Source organism: Schistocerca gregaria, chromosome 1, assembly GCF_023897955.1.
Source record: "Schistocerca gregaria isolate iqSchGreg1 chromosome 1, iqSchGreg1.2, whole genome shotgun sequence".
Lineage (NCBI taxonomy): Eukaryota > Metazoa > Arthropoda > Insecta > Orthoptera > Acrididae > Schistocerca > Schistocerca gregaria.
Window position 1 is genome coordinate 731317956 of NC_064920.1, and position 20315 is coordinate 731338270.

At 39.8% G+C, this 20315-nt stretch overlaps 1 protein-coding gene across 9 annotated transcripts in view; it reads left to right on the top strand.

Annotated features, from left to right (window-relative positions):
* LOC126267127 (uncharacterized) overlaps positions 1-20315 on the top strand; it is a 308818-nt gene that overhangs the window by 169171 nt on the left and 119332 nt on the right. For 7 of the 9 annotated variants that reach the window (XM_049972120.1, XM_049972092.1, XM_049972060.1 and 4 more), the window contains 2 exons: positions 10026-10138; positions 10672-10849. In XM_049972120.1, the coding sequence (XP_049828077.1) occupies positions 10763-10849 (87 nt within the window). In that variant the 5' untranslated portion in view covers positions 10026-10138; positions 10672-10762. Of the gene's footprint in view, positions 1-180; positions 298-5647; positions 5975-10025; positions 10139-10671; positions 10850-20315 lie in introns of those variants that run through there. The other 2 variants (XM_049972102.1, XM_049972111.1) reach the window with 2 other exon arrangements.

The window sequence follows — 20315 nt, forward strand, 5'->3', positions numbered from 1 at the left end:
GTCTGCAAGAAAAAAGGTGCCATCACATTTAATTTTACATTGTCATTTTCCATCCTCACACTGAAATTCATGGAATTTATTTCTGTTTGTTCAATATCTCTTTATTGCCTAGTGACTAGCTGCAAATATTCTCGAGTTTTTTATTTGCTTTCTCTGCAAGTAGTTTTCTTACTTTTTCAGTGACTATGATATTGCTGTCATGGTTGCTGTCGTAGGCGGATGCCCTCTGCAACGATAGGCGTTCACTTGGCCTGCTCGATGCTGGCGGTGCTGGAGACGAGGTATCCACCCTCGCTGGTAGGGCGGCTCCTTCATCATTAATAGAATTACCAGTGCATAATATCATTCACTCACAAACCACCGCAATATACGTTTTGGTGTTCACCACGACGAGCGATTATACAGTGTGTTACAAAAAGGTACGGCCAAACTTTCAGGAAACATTCCTCACACACAAATAAAGAAAAGATGTTATGTGGACATGTGTCCAGAAACGCTTAATTTCTATGTTAGAGCTCATTTTAGTTTCGTCAGTATGAACTGTACTTCCTCGATTCACCGCCAGTTGGCCCAATTGAAGGAAGGTAATGTTGACTTCGGTGCTTGTGTTGACATGCGACTCATTGCTCTACAGTACTAGCATCAAGCACATCAGTACATAGCATCAACAGGTTAGTGTTCATCACGAACGTGGTTTTGCAGCGAGTGCAATGTTTACAAATGCGGAGTTGGCAGATGCCCATTTGATGTATGGATTAGCACGGGGCAATAGCCATGGCGCGATACGTTTGTATCGAGACAGATTTCCAGAAAGAAGGTGTCCCGACAGGAAGACGTTCAAAGCATTTGATCGGCGTCTTAGGGAGCACGGAACATTCCAGCCTATGACTTGCGACTGGGGAAGACCTAGAACTCCGAGGACACCTGCAATGGACGAGGAAATTCTTCGTACAGTTGATGATAACCCTAATATCAGCGTCAGAGAAGTTGCTGCTGTACAAGGTAACGTTGACCACGTCACTGTATGGAGAGTGCTACAGGAGAACCAGTTGTTTCCGTACCATGTACAGCGTGAGCAGGGCACTATCAGCAGCTGATTGGCCTCAACGGGTACACTTCTGCGAACGGTTCATCCAATAATGTGTCAATCCTCATTTCAGTGCAAGTGTTCTCTTTACGGATCAGACTTGATTCCAACGTGATCAAATTGTAAATTTTCACAATCAACATGTGTGGGCTGACGAGAATCCGCACGCAATTGTGCAATCACGTCATAGATTTCCTGTGAACGTTTGGGAAGGCATTGTTGCTAATGTCTTGATTGGGCCCCATGTTCTTCCATCTACGCTCACGTTATCATGATTTCATACGGGATACTCTACCTGTGCTGCTAGAACATGTGCCTTTACAAGTACGACACAACATGTGGTTCATGCACGATGGAGCTCCTGCAAATTTCAGTCAAAATGTTCGTACGCTTCTCAACAACAGATTCGGTACCGATGGATTGGTAGAGGAGGACCAATTTCATGGCCTCCACGCTCTCCTGACCTCAACACTCTTGACTTTCATTTATGGGGGCATTTGAAAGCTCTTGTCTACGCAACCCCGGTAGCAAGTGTAGAGACTCTTCGTGCTCGTATTGTGGACGGCTGTGATACAATACGCCATTCTCCAGGGCTGCATCAGCGCATCAGGGATTCCATGCGACGGAGAGTGGATGCATGTATCCTCGCTAACGGAGGGCATTTTGAACATTTCCTGTAACAAAGTGTTTGAAGTCACACTGGTACGTCCTGTTGCTGTGTGTTTCCATTCTATGATTAATGTGATTTGAAGAGAAGTAATAAAATGAGCTCTAACATGGAAAGTAAGCGTTTCCGGACACATGTCCACATAACATATTTTCTTTCTTTGTGTGTGAGGAATGTTTTCTGAAAGCTTGGCCGTACCTTTTTGTAACACCCTGTATAATACTTGTGAACTTTACTGTAAATATTATTTAGGCCCTGCTGTTGTATTGAACTGTTTCCCAATAATCTGGGTCACTTACTACATCGTAAAGTGGCATTTCCGGTAGAACTAAAATGTGTCTAGAACTAAAATGTGTCTGTATTCATCATATTGAGGGGACTGAAATATTAATTGCTTTGCGAGGTCACACTGGCCGCTCTTATAGGCGCCTCTCTTTCTACAATGATCTTTCACTCTGCAGCTGCGTGTGTGCTAATTTTGAAACTTCCTCACTGATCAATATCGTTCGTCAAAATCGGACTCGCACCGAGCATCTTTGCCTGTCGCAGGCAACTGATCTACTGACTGAGCTATCCAGACACACGCTCAGCCAGTGGACCAGTTGCCTACAAAAGCTACTGATTCCATTTTCGACTTCTGATCCAGCACACAGTTTTAATCTACCAGAAGGTTTCACCGCTCTTTCTATGCAGTACTTGTGGAATTGCACTGGATAAGGACCATGCGCCGGCCGGAGTGGCCGTGTGGTTCTAGGCGCTACAGTCTGGGTTCGAATCCTGCCTCGGGCATGAATGTGTGTGATGTCCTTAGGTTAGTTAGGTTTAATTAGTTCTAAGCTCTAGGCGACTGATGACCTCAGAAGTTAAGTCGCATAGTGCTCAGAGCCATTTGAACCATTTTTAAGGACCATGCACCAATAGATAGTGAACCATCCCGTGATTGGAATCAACATGTTTCATTCTCAGATGAGAGCTGGAGAGAATTGCACGTACTCTACGGGCCTTAGCACAGTCGCCCTTTCTCACTGACAGAGGTATACCCTCCAGTTATGCAACTGGGTCATAACCGTAACTTTGTATCCTGTTCTCTTTTTAACTCCCTCTAAACGACCAACTTATAGCCGGTAGGTTGCCTTGTGCTGGGCTGGAATGTCTGTCCTATGTAGAGATAATACTGCTGCACGGTGTCGAATCCTTGCCAGTTAGGACAGACGGAGTACATCGAAAAAGTTCAAAGAAAGGCAGCACGTTTCGTATCATCGCGAAATATGGGAGAGAGGGTCACAGAAATGATACAGGACTTGGGCTGGACATCATTAAAAGAAAGGCGTTTTTCGTTGCGACGGAATCTTCCCACGAAATTCCAATCACCAACTTCATCCTCCGAATGCGAAAATATTTCGTTAACACCGACCTACATAGGAAGGAACGATCACCGCGATAAAATAAGGGAAATCAGAGCTCGTGCGAATGCGAAAATATTTCGTTAACACCGACCTAGATAGGGAGGAACGATCACCGCGATAAAATAAGGGAAATCAGAGCTCGTACGAAAAGATATAGGTGTTCATTCTTTTCGCGCGCTATACGACATTGGAATAATAGAGAATTGTGGAGGTGGTTCTATGAACCCTCTGCCAGGCACTTAAATGTGATTTGCAGAGTATCCATGTAGATGTAAATGTAGAGTGAACGTTGTTCAACATGCGACGCGCCCCAAAGAACATGCACATTAAGTTTTGAATGACAAATTTTGGAACCAGTACATAACCCATCTACTGCACTTTCGCCATCTCCGCGGTCGGTTTGTGGCGATACAGGATTATTTCTTGCTCGCTAATGTTGGCCGTTCCTTGAACAACCGACAGAAAAACGTCATAATAAAAAGTATCAAAGTGCCAATAATTATTTTCTGTTCAGTTACTACTTTCTTTTAACGGCTAATATTTAGCTTGCATAATGTAACAATAATTTAATAATACTTAGATATGATACTATTCTATAGTGAATAAATCTATGGTATGTCTCACAGAGCCGTAGCGAGGTGACCCTGTGCTCCTGGCAGAAAGGCCAAAGCTCCTCCTCCCTCCTCCGCCCTTCCTTCCTCCCCCACTCCCACCTCTTGCAGATGTATCTCTCTGCAATTTTTTTGCCCAGATTTAGCAAATATTATAATGTACTACAATGAAGCATTCTTTCTTCTTTTGTTAGTGCCTTGTCCTGCAGTTATGCAGGGTCGACATAGAATGGATTTGGCAAGATTAATTTTTAAGGGGTGACCAGATGTCCTTCCTGCCGTCACCCCGTACCCCCCCCCCCCCCCCCCCCCCCCAGGATGGAATTAGTGTGCCCCAGATGTCTGTGTCGAGTGTAATCCGTGGAAGAGTGCGAACGTTTTCTCCGAGTCTTGTAACTGAGGCGGAATGTGGGGACCAGCCCAGTATTCAGCTAGGGGGATGTGGAAAACCGGCAAAAAACCACATCGGGCGAATTCGGTCCGAGAACAGCGCACCTACCCGAGTCCAGGAAGCAGCGTATTAGTGCTCTCAGCAAACCTGGCAGGTTACTAAAATGAAGCATTATTGAGAAATATTACTTGGATGAACTACATTGATAGAAAATATTGCGAACTACGAATTACATGTATCATTCTAGTAAACAAATTAAAAATTGTATAAAGTTTCTAAAAAAATTAAAGCAAAACATAATCTGTGCCTTATTATAAGCGTTCATTGATTTTAGTCTGATGTATCATAAAGGACAGATTTTATTCCCACCTCATAATTATTACTAGCGCATAAAGTATTGGTTATAAATGTTATACTACCAACGTCAGGTTTACGAGCTGTGTCGTATTCTAGCAACAAGACAGCTAAATTTTGCAATCTACTTTCACCCATACTCGATCGCATTCATATCTAATTTCCTGAAACTGCGTTCCCACGTTTCTGCTGTCGCTGGCATTGTCACAAATATCCCCATAGCTGTTTTGATGTTTGGGTGCGTATCTCTTACCCCCAACTTAATTCTTAAACCGTCTTCCCTTCTTTTCCTTTTGCGTCCACTCCGATCCTGCGGCCTTTGGAGGAGGCAATCTCGCCATCCCCTCGTTACGGCCCTGCTGTTTCATGTAAAGTAGACACATCCAATATTTCTTAAAAAACTCAAGATATCGAAACCAGGTTTTCAACTACTTATAGGTGACTTATCTATCTAATGAGATTTGAAGTAAATTTTTCTTTCTTCAAAATGTCCATTAATTTCGACAGTATTCTGTGATAACTGAAATGAGAAATGCGCAATATTTATAGCAATGGCTTCCATAAAAAAGCCCTAAATTTAACACAGCGCCTGCTGGGGTGGCCGAGCGGTTCTAGCCGCTGCAGTCTGGAACCGCGCAACCGCTACGCCCGCATCTCGTGGTCGTGCGGTAGCGCTCTCGCTTCCCGCACCCGGGTTCGATTCCCTGCGGGGTCAGGAATTTTCTCTGCCTCGTGATGGCTGGGTGTTGTGTGTTGTCCTTAGGTTAGTTAGGTTTAAGTAGTTCTAAGTTCTAGGGGACTGATGACCTCAGAAGTTAAGTCCCATAGTGCTCAGAGCCATTTGAACCATTTTTAACACGGCAATTACTACTGACGACGCAGCGTCGAATCCGCCTTGTTATGCGACTGTTACAGGGAAAAACAACGAAATTGTACCCCATCCCAAGCTCTCCCCCCCCCGCCCCCCTCCAAGTAAATTACATATCCTCTGCACTTTTTTAAAAAAAATGTTTCCTCCACCGCCGCGTCTCGCTGCAGTCCTCAGCTAGCCGAAAGCGTAAAAAATCGGAGGTCTTCGACCAGATAATATAATCATTAATTCAGCACTCATTCGCAGGCCTTTGAGATCCTACAGTACCGCAGCGAAGAAACAGCAAGATCATCATTGTTGAACATGAACGAGCTGTGTAGGCGGCAGCTGTATGAACCGAGCGCGCTGTTTCCATGTAAACCATGTTAGGTCTGTTGTAATAGTCGTTTCTTTGCGATGCTACTTGTACGACATAGCACTGTGACAACAGCGTGTGTTTTCAGTCACGACCCGAGAGAAAGACTTCTCTTAGGCAGATTGGAGCAAGAGACGTAAGAGAATTCACATGCCTCTCCCAGTTTTTCGGCAGTTTTTGCGCCCGGTCTGCGTCTGCGCTGGTGGTGGGGGCTTACCGCGTCACGCCGTCGGTAAGATCCTGACGGCAATTCAGCGTCCATAATTACCGTACTACAAAAAAGAAACGAATGTTACTGCTTTTTTTAAAACTAACTTTGCTCAGAAACGGTCTAATATTGCTTAACCAACTGCATAAAATTCTTGACAAATAATATTTCAGTTTAATTTGAAAGCGAATTTCAAACGTAACCTCTGCACAACTCTTTCCATTCGGTAGGGAATTTTCATTTAAAAGTTTTTTTTCTTTTTTTTATGGAGTAGGAGAGATGTAAGAAACAAACAAACTGAGTTCCCCTGAAAATAACACTAGCAGGAATGTCGACGCTTTCAAATTGTGGGCCATGAAATTTAATGATCACTGCCTCACAGCGGCAGCGAACGTTGCATTCCCTAATAAAAACCAAATACAGATGCTTAGATATGCTGAGTAACAGATAGGCACGACAAAAAGACTATCACAAAATGAGCTTCCGGCCAACGAGGCCTTTGTTAAAAACACACACAGCCCCTGCCTGCTGAAGCCAGACTTTCAATAGAACACTGACTAATATATCTGAGCAAAATTTGTTCACTGTACCTCAGTTTGCCTTTCATAAAGGATTTTAGACAAAGAAAGCAATGCAAGACACACACAAACACGACCACAACCTCTGGCCGTTGAAGCCAGACTTTCAATAGAACACTGACTAATATATCTGAGCAAAATTTGTTCACTATCCTTCAGTTTGTCTTACATAAAGGATTCTAGATAAAGAAAGCAATGCAAGGGCTCATAAATGAAGTCCTGATAGAGTTAAACAAGAAAATAATCCTGTTGCTTTATTGTTACATCCCATCCTAGATTTTCCTTTGTTCAAATGCTGGTGTATTAGATTTATTGTGTAGACACTAGATACACTACCAAAATATATTAGTTTAAAAGATATTAGTTTAAGATTTAAGAAAAAGAATAATTCAAAACCCATCAGGTCACTAAAAAGAGTAATTTTGCTGACTATAACAGTGTTTCTAACAGCATATTAAAATCTTGTGACGACAGCATTAAAGTTGAGCTACCTCTGCAATCACTTAAGGGGTCATAGTTTATGTCCTAGCAGACACATGCTGTAGTAAAACCCATTTATAAAACTGGAGATAGGAAACCACCTCTGATTACAGAGCCATTTCATTCTCTCCAGTCTTTTCAGAAATGTTTGAGGATCTGGCCTATAATAGAACACTGACTTGTTTGTTTGAGCAAAATTTGTTCCCTGTTCCTCAATTTGTCTTTCATAAAGGATTCTCGATAGAGAAAGCAATACAAGGGCATTAAATTAAGTCCTAACAAAGCTAAACAAGAAAATAATCTTGTTGTTATATTTTACAACTTGCCACATCCTTTGTTAACTTGATCATCAAAAAAATTCTTTGTGGCAAACTATAAAGTGTTATGACATTAATGGCAACACTCTACCATGGATGGAGTTTTATCTTGATAACAGGAAGCAGAGAGGTTTCATTGACGTGCTGTGCTACATGTATGAAACTCGCCTCAGAAAGTGAGAATATGGCATACAAGGTCCCAAGAGGATCAATACCAGTTCCACTCTTGTTCTTACCTACATAAACAATCTTCATCTGAATTTAAAGTGTTATCCAGAAGCTGTAATGTTTCCCGATGAGACAAGTGTACTATTCAGAGGCCAAATCTCAACTTACCAGACACAAGTCAGATGATAGCTTAACAGATGTCCAAGTGGTTCACATCTATTTGAATATTAATCTCATAATGTCTCACATGATGCAATTTAGAACATTTTTAAATAAGAATGATTTTCATATCCTATAATTTGACTCATTACACTAGGTCCTCTGTCAACATCTGGGTCTACATCTGTACTCACCAAACCACTGTGAACTGTATTGCAGAGGGTACATCCCATTGTACCCGTTATCTGGGTTTATTCCCATTTCATTCACATATTGAGTGTTGGAAGAATGTTTAAATGCCTATCTGTGTGTTGTAACTAATCAAATCTTGTCCTCATGATCCCTATGCGAGCTGTAAGTGGGGAGTTGGATTATGTTCCTGGAATCATTTAATGCCATTTCTTGAAACTTTGTAAGGAGAGTTTCTCGAGATAGTTTACATCTGTCTTCAAGAGTCTGCCAGTTTGGTTTCTCTAGCATCTCAGTGACACTCTCCCAGGAATCAAATAAACATATTACTGTTAATGCTGATCTTCTCTGTATAAGTTCAATATCCCTGTTAGTGCTATTTGGTGCAGGCCCGACTCTCTTGAGCTTTATTACAAAATGGGTTTCATGAGTGATTTGTAAGCAGTATCCTTTGTAGACTGACACCACTTTCCCAGTATTCTACGAATAAACCAAAACCTACACTTGCTTTACCCACAACTGAATCTATGAAACCATTCCATTTCATAATATCATACAAATGGCTGTCTTGAAATACCATCCAGCTTTTGTGAGTCTGCTATTTGGTAGATGCCCAATGAAGAAGTTGTTGTTTTGCCTGTTAAATTCGCATTTAGGTGTGAAGCAGCATGTATTAATGGTGACAGTTCTTTTTTTTAAAAAAAAAAAAAAAAAAGACATAGAAGTAGCAGAGGACATTCATTGTCAAATGGGGATGAGACAATGAGTGAATATTGACAAAGATAATCAAAACTGTTACTACATGACAGCAGAAGACATTTACTGTCAAATGGAGATAAGATAATGAGTGAATATATTGTTCATATGTGAGTGTTCAATTCAGGATCTGAGAATGTTCAAGATTGGAAATGAAATAATTTACCAGCTAATGAGATTAAAAAATTGGTGGAAATGTTTGAATGTTTGATGCAGCATCTAAATGGAATAAATATTTTATGCCAGTGGCACTTGCAATCCATTTTCCAGCCATTTTTCTGATGACACTGCTACTAGATGATTATCATGACCAGCAGCAAAGTTCTTTGATGAAGATAAACAAAAGCTTATCCTATTCTATGGTAACAATATAAATCATGGAGGTAATGTTATCATAAATAATTTCATAAAACAAACCTATATGCACAGTAAAAACGACCATTATTGTTACCATAGTCTCACATTTTTATTTTTATTCATTTGTTTATTTTTTTGCATTGGAACATACTTTTTCTTAACGACATTAAGGTAGTGGTATGCACTTGACATAGTGATAAAGAAAACCTCTGTGCTTGCAAAACTTTAGGTATATAGTGTCCAGTGCATCTTGTCTTATTGAATTGACAATGATGAAATTCACTAAATCCCTTAACTTGATCATCCTCTGGTGACTGTTCCTCATAAAGTCAGTGCAAGGCACTACAATATCTCTTACACACAGAGCAGTAGACTGTTATACTCACCGAGGCACACTGACATAACAGTTATTTCTAATTCACCTGCACTTAAATATATTGAGGTTGTCATAATTTGGTAGTAAAGGAGAATACTCACAAGCACCAGACAGTAGAAATACTGAGTCATCAACATGTACACAAAAAAAGAATGAATGGAAACTTTGCCAGCTTTTGTGTGAATTCTTTAAGAATCTAGATAAAACACACACCATTCACATGTGTCACTACAGTGCACTGGGTGCACTCACATTAAGGCTGTTATTTTCAAGTGACTTATTATATTGAACCTTTTATTTTAAATTTTCTGTTGCTTGTCATTAGCTGTGCTATTTTAAAAATTTTACTTTTATCATACAGTGTCAGTGTCATTAGCACTAGTTTACCAGTATTTGTTATTGCTTGGATCTATTAATTTACGCTTACTTATACCATATTTCATTACTCTTGTAGTAGCAATAAATTAAAGTACACTTATTTTAATGCTTATTGTAATATGACTCTCAATATTTGTGAAGTTTGAAACAGAAATCTTACTCTAATAAATCAAGTACATTGTTTTCGGTACGTTTTTATGTGTTTATTTTGAGCTATACCTGATATGTTATAATACTCTTGACAAGGACTGCAAACATCTCACCCTTCACTTCACAGAATTTTCCAGATCTGATGCCACACACTTTTTCTGTTTCAGTTTCCACAGAAGAAACATTTGGTTCCAAACACAAATGATTCAGTCAGTCTACAGATTTGTAACCTTCGTTAACATCTGAAGCTGCAGTCTTCAATATTTCAGTCACCTGAAAGGTAAATCCGTGATATGAATATCGTTAAACAACACAACTGGACAACTTTATATGCATCTGTAAATTCATAGCCGGTGACTTTTGCCTTACGAATAACTAATTAATATGACGAGAAAAATGAAATTATGTAATAAAATTAAAATCTTAATGAACTCACAACTTAAATTTATATTTTATTTTGCACTTTTTTTGCTGGAAGCCATAAAAGTGATTTATTTAGATAATAGGAGTTGAAAGAATAGATTAAGTGAACTGATAACTGGATAAAATTACAGCAACAAGGAATGTTTGAGATCTTGTGTTAATTACAGACTTGAAATATTACGCTAAATTCAGAAATATGTACTGATCAAAGGACAGCTTCCTTTAAAAGCATAGATTATTAGTTTGAAAATATCTTTCTGACCACAAAAATGTTATATTTATTGGTTGGTGCAAGTTTAGTACTGTAGATGGACTGAAACCTAAATAGTGCAGTACATGATAGGATTACTCCTCTTGTAAGCCTTACAACTGCTGTTGCCTTCTGCCTAGCCCTGGCCGAGGACAGATAGTTGTGCAGACTGAGAGAAGGTACCTTCTGCAACAGTGAGCTACCACACGCTGACAGGACAATATCACTACCATGCCAGCCACTGAGACTCTAGGAAGGAGGTCTGCTATTCCTTTTCTTTTTACAAGAGGAACTCACTATGAAGTTGGTTTTGATGTGGTATGTATTCAGTGTTTCAGCATGAAAATAGTAATCTAGTACTGTAATGTGCTATCAAACAGATGAGTCAATAGTCATTCAAACTGAAAGAACTGTAATATAACTTTAGTTTCCATTAAAGCTACATTGCAGTAACTGTAACAAGTCAGACAGTCATTCACATTTTTAAATCTGACATGTTGGCGAAGAGAGAATGGCATGAACCTGTCAGACCTATGGATGTACTGCAAAAGGATTACATATTAAAAAAATTGTGCTAGGCATTAAAATAAATGTAAAAGGCTTTCCTATATAGGATTGATCATTGTGGAACACAACTTCAGATATAAATGCCAGTAATTTAAAAAACTTTGAATAACCATTCATTCATCGCCATATCATATGCTGTACTCTCCATCGTCTTTAACTGCATTTCTCCAGAAGATTATCCGTAAGATAACAAGGAGCAAATGTATTCAAAATATTCATCATGTTTGTCTGGAGATGATGACAATAAGAGTTTGAAAAGCTAAAACTGATTTTTTGATAACTTTAACAATGTGCTGATTGTGGCTTCATTTCTCATGGTCTCTTAATAATTTTACATATGACTTTCCATATAGAATGTGAATAATAATATATCCATTTGTGAGTCTTGGAAATAATTTTTATTTGCTTGGTACAGTATAAGATAGTTTTTTTCTAAGATTTAAGTTTTTCTTGGTTTGAATAAATTATTGACTTATATGACTATTTTGTTTTTTGTATCTGGAGCAAAGAGTTTGGATTTTCAATTATTAGCTGTAAATATTAAAGTTTGTGAAGTGCTTTACACTCTCTTCAGTAGGTTATTAATTTGGGTTGGAACGCGTAGGGCACTATCTTCCAAACAATATTATGTTATTGAGGTGTTATATCTGATTTGCTACATGTAGTTTTATTCTTGGGGTACAGAATGTTAAAATGAATCTTATTTCCTGCTATGAATATCAGAATTTAGCCTTGCAAGTGTGTGCCAGTGATACAATATTCTACTTTAATCAATAAAATTTTACATTAAACAGAATCAATGGGCTTATTAAGGCCAATACCAATGTTATAATTTTTCTTATTTAACTTCGCTAGAACTCAGTCATGAAGTAAAAAGTAACATTCCTTATAGAGAAACCATTAAATGGGAATTCTTCACATTTACATTTTTGGCATTTATCACACACACACACAGACACACATACATTCACTAAAAGTCTAAGAAGCTGACCTTGCCCAAGGTATTGGACAGGTCACAAGTGGTGGATAATGAACATTCCACCAGATACGGTGGACAGCTGCAAATACAGAATAAGCAGTACCAGACCAAAGCAAAATAAAACTAAATCCACTTTGCATCTGTCTTGTAGCAAGCAGTAAAGTGGTCAGTGTCTGTTCACCAGTGGTGTGGCTGAAATTTATATTCCAATCTTAACTCTGAGTTAACTCAATGAATCTACTCAACCTCACCTGATTCTAGGTACAATCATCACGGAGCATTTTGATAATCACAATATTACCCCAAGTGGTCAATCCACCACCAGCATTACTGGCACAACTGGTCTTTTGGATTCTGGGGTGGTCAGATGATTCAACAGAGGAAGTCAGAGTCCTCTGGCCAACTTAAAACCAAAACAAATACATTTTTTTTTTGCAACACTTAACATCACTGTTTTGGAAAAGGTGATTACAGAATTGCGAGAGCAAAAGTCAAGTCAAAATATAGATCAATCCATCAAGTTAGGCAGAAGTAATATTAGAGTATATCACCTTGCCTTTGCAGATGATCTTCCAATTTTAACTAGGGATATTACCACAGCTCAAAAACAAATTGAAATTCTTAAAGATGTTGCAGAAAAAATAGGTCTACAAATATCATTCAAAAAAGTGGAATATATGACAGGCAACAAACAAGCACCAAAGTTTTTGAATATAAAATATGCAAAAATAAAAAGGATTTCTCAGTTTAAATACTTGGGGGAAATCATACATGAAAATGCCATGGAAAAGCTGTAAATGAAGATCACTATCAAAAAACGGCAATTTACACAAATTATTTATAATAAAAATCACTTTCCAAATTCAGTAAACTTAGGCATTACACCACTGTAATCAAACCTGAATGTCTTTATGGAGCAGAAACTTTAATTTTAAATAGAAAGAGAGATATTGAAGAAATTCAAAACAAAGAAAGAAGGATTATTAGAGAAATATTAGGCCCCAAAATTACTGATGGAGAAACTCAAGAGACTGAAAAGTAATAAGGAAATAGAAGAATACATAGACATACATGGTGACATGAGAAAATTAAGACTTAAATTTCATGGGCACATTAGAAAAATGGCACCCACTAGATTGACAAAACAAGTAGCAGAATTCTACAAACACAGAAATAAGGCCAAAATGGATCGCAGTGATAAAAGAAGATTTTAAAGTAGCCTGCATAACTCAGGCAGACATTACAGATAGAAAAACATTCAGGCAAAAGACATTTGCTTGGAAAGTTGTTCAGAGGAAAATTAGAAAATGAACTGGAGCACCATGGTCTCATGAAAGAAAGAGACTACATTCTGAAAGGGTGAAACAAATTTGGACACAAGGGAAGGCCAACCATGAAAGGTGACATTGATGGATTGTACCTCATCTGTTCCTATTGGGGCCATAGGTGAATAATAATATGTATTATTATTATTATAACAATTGTTCCCCTTTAGGAGAGCAATTGAACTTGAATTCATAATTTCATCTTCATATGTTTTTCTTCTTTGCTTCCCAAAACCTCCTCATCCTCTCAGAATGCTCCTTCTTCTGTTCCTCTGTCCATTTTTTACCAGGCTGACACAATGTTCTTTCCCCAAACTTCACACTTGTGATTTTATGCCAGCATTCGGTGAGATCTTCGAGATTTTTTATATTGATCTGCTGTAGATCCCTCTGGATTTCTTTCAGCCATTCTGTGCCACATTTACTCCTTGTTATAATATTGAATAATTTCTTTGCTGTTCTGGAGTCTTCCATCCTGTAGATGTGTGCATAAAATTTGGCTCGGCACTTTCTGATTTCATCTGTTACTATGTTGATCTTTCTATAGAGTTCGTTTTGTGGTCTCTTCATCCAAATGCCATTTTTGTTGATTGGATCGTAAATCTTCCTGAGAATTTTTCTTTCCTGCTTTTCTATTTCCTTAATTTTTGAATGACCATCAATCACCATTGTTTCAGCTGCATAGATTGCTTCTGGAAGAATCACTGTTGTATAGTGCCTTAATTTTGCGTCTGTGGAAATGCACTTCTTGTTGTAATGTGTCCATGTTAGCTTGTAGGCCTTCTGGAGCTTGGTGATTCTTTGTTCATTGGCAATTTGGTTTAATCCTGAGGACTGTATAGTTTCACCGATGTATTTAAAATGCTCGACTTGTGCAATTTTACCATATTCTGTTATTAAAGGGGATTTATTTTCTGGCTGCCTTTCTGTATGTTGGGTTTTTTCATAAGATATATGTAGTCTGGTTTTTTGTGAAATTTCATGTAGTTTTTCCACTGCGTGAATCGCTTCTGTTCTGTTATTGGTGATAATTGCAATATCGTCAGCGAAAGCAAGGCACTTGACTTTAATTCGATTCTCTTTCTTGATACCAATTTGGATACCCTTCACATGAGTTTCCCATTTCCTGATTATCTTGTCTAGAATAATATTGAAAAGGATTGGGGATATTCCGTCCCCCTGTCGGACTCCAGATTTGATTTCGAAGGGTTCTGATACTTTGCCCATGAATTTCACATTGGCCATTGTTCCTGTAAGTATCTGTCTGGGATTTTTCGTGTCTTTCGGCTGATCCCAAATTCTTCCATGATTTTAAACAGAGTTCTACGGTCCACTGAATCATATGCTTTCCTGAAGTCGATGAATGTAACTACTGTGTTTCTGCATTTCCTCATTTGTAATATTGTCTTTAAGCACCAGATCTGTTCCGCACATGAGCGCCCTTTTCTGAATCCAGCCTGGTATTCACGAATAGTGTTACTGCTTGGGATTCTATCCTGTTTAAAAGCGCTTTGGAAAGGATTTTGTAAGCGACTGGGAGCAGGGAAATTCCTCTGTAATTGTTCATGTTTGTCTTTTCGCCCTTTTTGTGTAGTGGGTGAATTGGAGCGCATTTCCAGTCCTCTGTTATGTGCTCCGTTATCCATATGTCTGAAATTATATGGTGTAATTTCTGCATAAGTATAGGATCGTTTAGTTTCCAGAACTCAGCAATGATCCCATCTTCTCCTAGTGCTTTGTTATTTTTCAACTGCTTGACTATCTCCATAATTTCTTCAAGAGCCGGGGCATGTGAGTCTGGGTGTGTGAATACTGGAGAAGAGAAGACAAGTTTTTCTTGGGGTGGTTCACAGTTGAGGAGGGAAATGAAATATTGGGCTAAGATTTTGCAGTTATTTCTCGTGTTGGTTTCCAAAGAGCCATAGGGTTTCTTGAAGCACAAGCTAGGCACTTGGTATCCCTGTAAGTTTTCTCTGGAAGTCTTATAAAAATTTCTTGTATTATTTTTGATGAAATCCTGCTGGATTTCAGAGAGTCTGTTGTCATATCCTCGTTTTTCTTTTCTAATTATTTTTGAGGTCTGTTTTTGGGTTTTAAGAAAGTTCTCCCAGTTGTCTTCAGTTTTGTGAGTGCTAAATTTTTTCCTTGCAGTTATTTGGTTGTCAACTGCCTCATCATAGGTTGCGTTCCACCAGCGATGTTTCCTGTTGCGAGGGAGCTTCCTGAATTTTCTCTGTTAGTTTCTTCCAGTCTGTCGATTTTTCCTGATTAATTTGCATGATGATTTTTTCTTTGTTGAGTTGCAGATATTCCGGATCTGTTTTGGTACTTTTGGGTGGCCTTTTTAGCATTCTGTTGGGTTGGAATTTTGTTTTTATTCCGAGAAGATGATGATCTGATTCAAAGACACCTTTGCGTGTTCTGATGTTTTGAATTTCTTTTATGTTTTCTTTGGAAATTGCAACATGGTCTATTTGGTATTCACCCTGTCTAAGTCTGGGCGATCTCCATGTGGTTAATTTATGTGCAGGTTTTTGAAACTGGGTACTCATTATTTTAAGTCCAAAGTTTCTGCAGAAGTCGATTAGTTTTTCACCATTCTTGTCGGTACGTTTGTGTTTGGTGTGGGGTCCAGTGGTATCTCTGAATTTTTTTCCCTTCCCTAATTGTGCGTTAAAATCACCTACTAAGATTTTCACATGGTCCCTAGGTACTTTATTTGTTGTTTCTTCTATTGTTTCTCAGAAATTGTCCACAGTTTCAGGGTAGATTTCATTGTGGTGATTTGTGGGGGCGTGCACATTGAGTGTGTCTGTGTCTGTATATGTGTGGATGGATTTGTGTGTGTGTGTGTGTGTGTGTGTGTGTGTGTGTGTGTGTGTGTGTGTGTGTGTGTGTGTGTGTGTGTGTGTGTGCGAGTGTATACCTATCCTTTTTTCCCTCTAAGGTAAGTCTTTCCACTCCTGGGATTGGAATGACTCCTTACCCTCTCCCTTAAAACCCATATCCTTTCCTCTTTCCCTCTCCTTCCCTCTTTCCTGATGAAGCAACCGTGGGTTGCGAAAGCTCGAAATTTTGTGTGTGTGTTTGTGTGTTTTTTTATTGTGCCTATCTACCATCGCTTTCCCGCTTGGTAAGTCATATATGTGTGACACAGTGTTACATATGGACCAACCTGAAGGTTGAATGTTGAATTTTCACAGAAAGACTAGCATAGCAGCCGCTGCTTCACTCATGTAGACTGTGCTGTGTAGTCTGCATAGATCTTTTTTTGTATCTTTAGTGAATTTTATGATGTTCACAAATTGCAACATCTTCTAAGCTTTCCACAGTAATTAAATAGATAGAAGCTTTGTCTTTTCCTGATATATTCCTGACCAAACAGCAGTTCTGATAGCTTGAGTCAGATTCTTCATTAATCATTCATCTGGATTTCTTGTGGTGGTATTTCCATCGAAACTATCATCCCCTAGCACATATCTCACTAGAAGTATAATACAAATTTTCATAAATTCTGTTTTAAGCTGTTGTAATAGACCAGTAACAAAATATTTTCATAAAAATTTTCATTCCCTATTTTGTCCCCTTATGGACTGAATTAAAAAAAAAAAAAAACAGTGAAACATCTTTTTTAACTTGTAACTGAGAAGCCAAATACAAATTTCCGTATATTTAACTTTAAAAATAATTAAAATATTTTGAAAAGGGTAGATTGCTACTCACCATCTAGAAGAGATTTTGAGTCACAGATAAGCATAACAGAAAGACTGTCAAACAAGTAAGCTTTCAGCTAGAAAAGCCTTCATCAGAATTAGACAAAATACAACCATAACATGTGTATAAACACAAGTCACACACGCATGACCACAGTTTTTGGATGCCGAGACCACACTGTGAGTAGCAGGTAGAAGTAGTCTGGTTGGTTGGGGTAAGTAGGAGCCTGCTGTGGTGAGGGGGGGGGGGGGGAGGGGGAGGGGAAGGGATAGCAGGGTAGAGTTGGGGGATAGTAAAGTGCTGCTTGTGGGAGCATACAGGGACTAGGTGGAGAGAGGATAGGGCAGCTAGGTGCAGTCGAGAGGTCAGATGGAGGGGGGTGAGGATTGGAAAAGGAGAGAAGTAAAACAACTATGGGTGTGTTGGTGAAATAGAGGGGTGTGTAGTGCTGGAGTGGGATCAGGAAAGGGGATAGGTAAGTGTAGGACAATGACTAAAGAACATTGAGGCCACAAGAGTTACAGGAATGTTGGATATACTGCAGGGAGAGTTCCCACCTGTGCAGTTCAGAAGACGTTTTACTGATAGGAAGGATACACATGACACAGGCTGTGAAGCAGCCACTAAAATTAAGGACATTGTGTAGGGCAATCTGCTTGGCAACTGTGTGGTCCAGCTGTTTCTTGGCCATGGTTTTTTGGTAGCCATTCACACGAACAGACAGCTTGTTGATTGTCATGCCCACATAGAATGCAGTGCAGTCATTTCAGCTTACACAGAGCTAGTTTCATAGGTAGCCCTGCCTCTGATGGTATAGGTGATGCTTGTGACTGGACTAGAGTAGGTGGTGTTGGGAGGCTATATAGGATAGGTCTTGCACCTAGGTCTATTAGATGGACATGAGCCTTGAGGCAAGAGGTTGGAGAGCAGGGAATGAGTAGGGATGGATTGGAATATTGTGTAGGTTCAGTGGGTGGCTAAATACCATTGTGGGGGAGGTGGGAAGGATATTGGGTTGGACATTCCTCATTTCAGGGCATGACAAGAGGTTGTGGAAACCCTGGTGGAGAATGTGACTCAGTTGTTCCAGTCCTGGGTGCTTCTGAATCATGAGGGGAATGCTCCTCTGCAGCCCTACTGTGGGTCCTTGGGAGATGGAGAGAGACTAGAAAGATATGATGCAAGAGATCTGTTTTTGTACAGGGCTGGGAGGGTAATTATGGTCTGTGAAGGCCTCAGTGAGAACCTAGGTATATTTTGAGAAGGACTGTTTGTCACTACAGATGAAATGGCCACAGGTGCCTAGGCTGTATGGGAGGGACTTTTTCGTATGGAATGAGTAGCAGCTGTCGAAGTGGAGGTACTGCTGGTGGTTGGCAGGTTTGTATGGGCAGAGGTACTAATGTAGCCATCTTTGAGGTGGAGGTCAACATCGAGGAAGGTGGTTTTTCGGGTTGAGGAGGAACAGTTGAAGCGAATCAGGGAGAAGGTGTTGAGGCTCTGGAGGAATGTGGATAGAATGTCCTCACCCTCAATACAGATCATGAAGATGTCATCAGTTAATCTGAACCAGGTTGGGATGCTGAGTGGTTAGAAAGGATTCCTCAAGATGACCCATGAATAGGTTCACAAAGGATTGTGCCATGTAGATGCCCATTGCACCCCATATTTGTTTGTAGGTGATACCTTAAAAGGAGAAGTAACTGTGGATGAGAATGTAGTTGGTCAGGGTGTATAGAGGGAGGTTGTAGGTTTGGAGTCTATCAGGCATTGATTGTCATGGCAGCAAGGCCGTGGATGAAATGATAGTGTAAAGGAAGGTGGCATCATTAGTGACATGCAGAGCATGATGTGGTAAAGGAACAGGAACTGTGGAGACTTAGTGGAGGAAATGGTTGGTATCTTTTATGTAGGATGGTAGGTTTCACGTAATAGGCTGAAGATGTTGGCCTACAAGAGCAGCAATTCTCTCTGTGGGGACACAGTAACTGACCACAATGGGGCATCCTGGGTTGTTGGATTTATGATCTTCAGAAATCTTGTAGAAGGTAGGAGTGTGAGAGGTAGTAGAGGCGAGGAGAGTGATGGACTCCAGGGAGATGTTCTGGGATGGGCCTAAGGATTTGAGGAGAGACAGGAGATCCTGCTGGACTTCTGGAATGGGATCACTGTGCAGGTTTTGTAAGTGGACCAATCTGACAGCTGGCGGAGTCCTTCTTACAGGTAATTCTTGTGGTTCAAAACAACAATGGTGGAGTTCTTGTCAGTGGGTAGGATTATAAGGTGGGAATCAATTTTTAGGTGGTAGATTGTGGTTCTTTCTGTTGATATAAAGTTATCTTACATGTTGAAGGATTTGGGGAATGATGGGAAGCAAGGTTTGAGGTTTAGAAAGTATGGAAAGTTAACAGGGGGTGATTTGGGAGCAGTAGGGATGGATGACGGTTGAATGGAGGAGTGAACTGCATCAGGAAGGGTTCAACATTGGTCTTTGGTTGAGTCTGACTGGTAGGGTTTGTGTCAAAGAAGAGTTTCCACTGCAGGGTCTGGGAGAAGTCCTGTATGATTAAATTTTGGAGGGGGCTAAAGGAGAAGCATTTGGAAAGAACTGATACTTCTGTGGGGCTAAGGCTTTTGGAAGAAAAGGTCATGAGTGTGTTTTGGGTCTGTTTAGGTTCTGGTTTCTGTATGGTGATGGAAGGTAGTTTTTGAGGATGGTGTAAATGTAGCAGGTCTGTGAGGCAGGGTTTGTCGGCCAAGAGGGGATGTGGAGGAGGTTTGACGGTTGTAGAAGTGATGGATAGTGGTATTGCAAGGTGGGAGTAGAAAGTGAAAAGGTTGGAGAGTTTCTTGATGGTGCATTTTGCATGCTGCTCTAGTTTCTGGAGGGCAAGAGTTTCAGTGTGTGACATGGGCTCAAGGAATTTGGGACTGTATAGCAGGATAAGTTTATGGATAGAGAGGAGGTATTGGAAGGAAGTCTGGGCCTGATTGACTTGGTTTTGCAGGGCTATGTTGGTGAGGGCTATGGACTGGTGGAATCTGAACTGTCATTGCGGAAGGAGGGGGTGCAGCCAGAGCTGGTTAATAATGAAACATTTTCATAAAAATTTTCATCTCCTATTTAGGGACTGAATTTCTAAGGACAATGAAATGTGTATTTTTTCTTATTTTTAACTGAGATGTCTTATATCAGTTT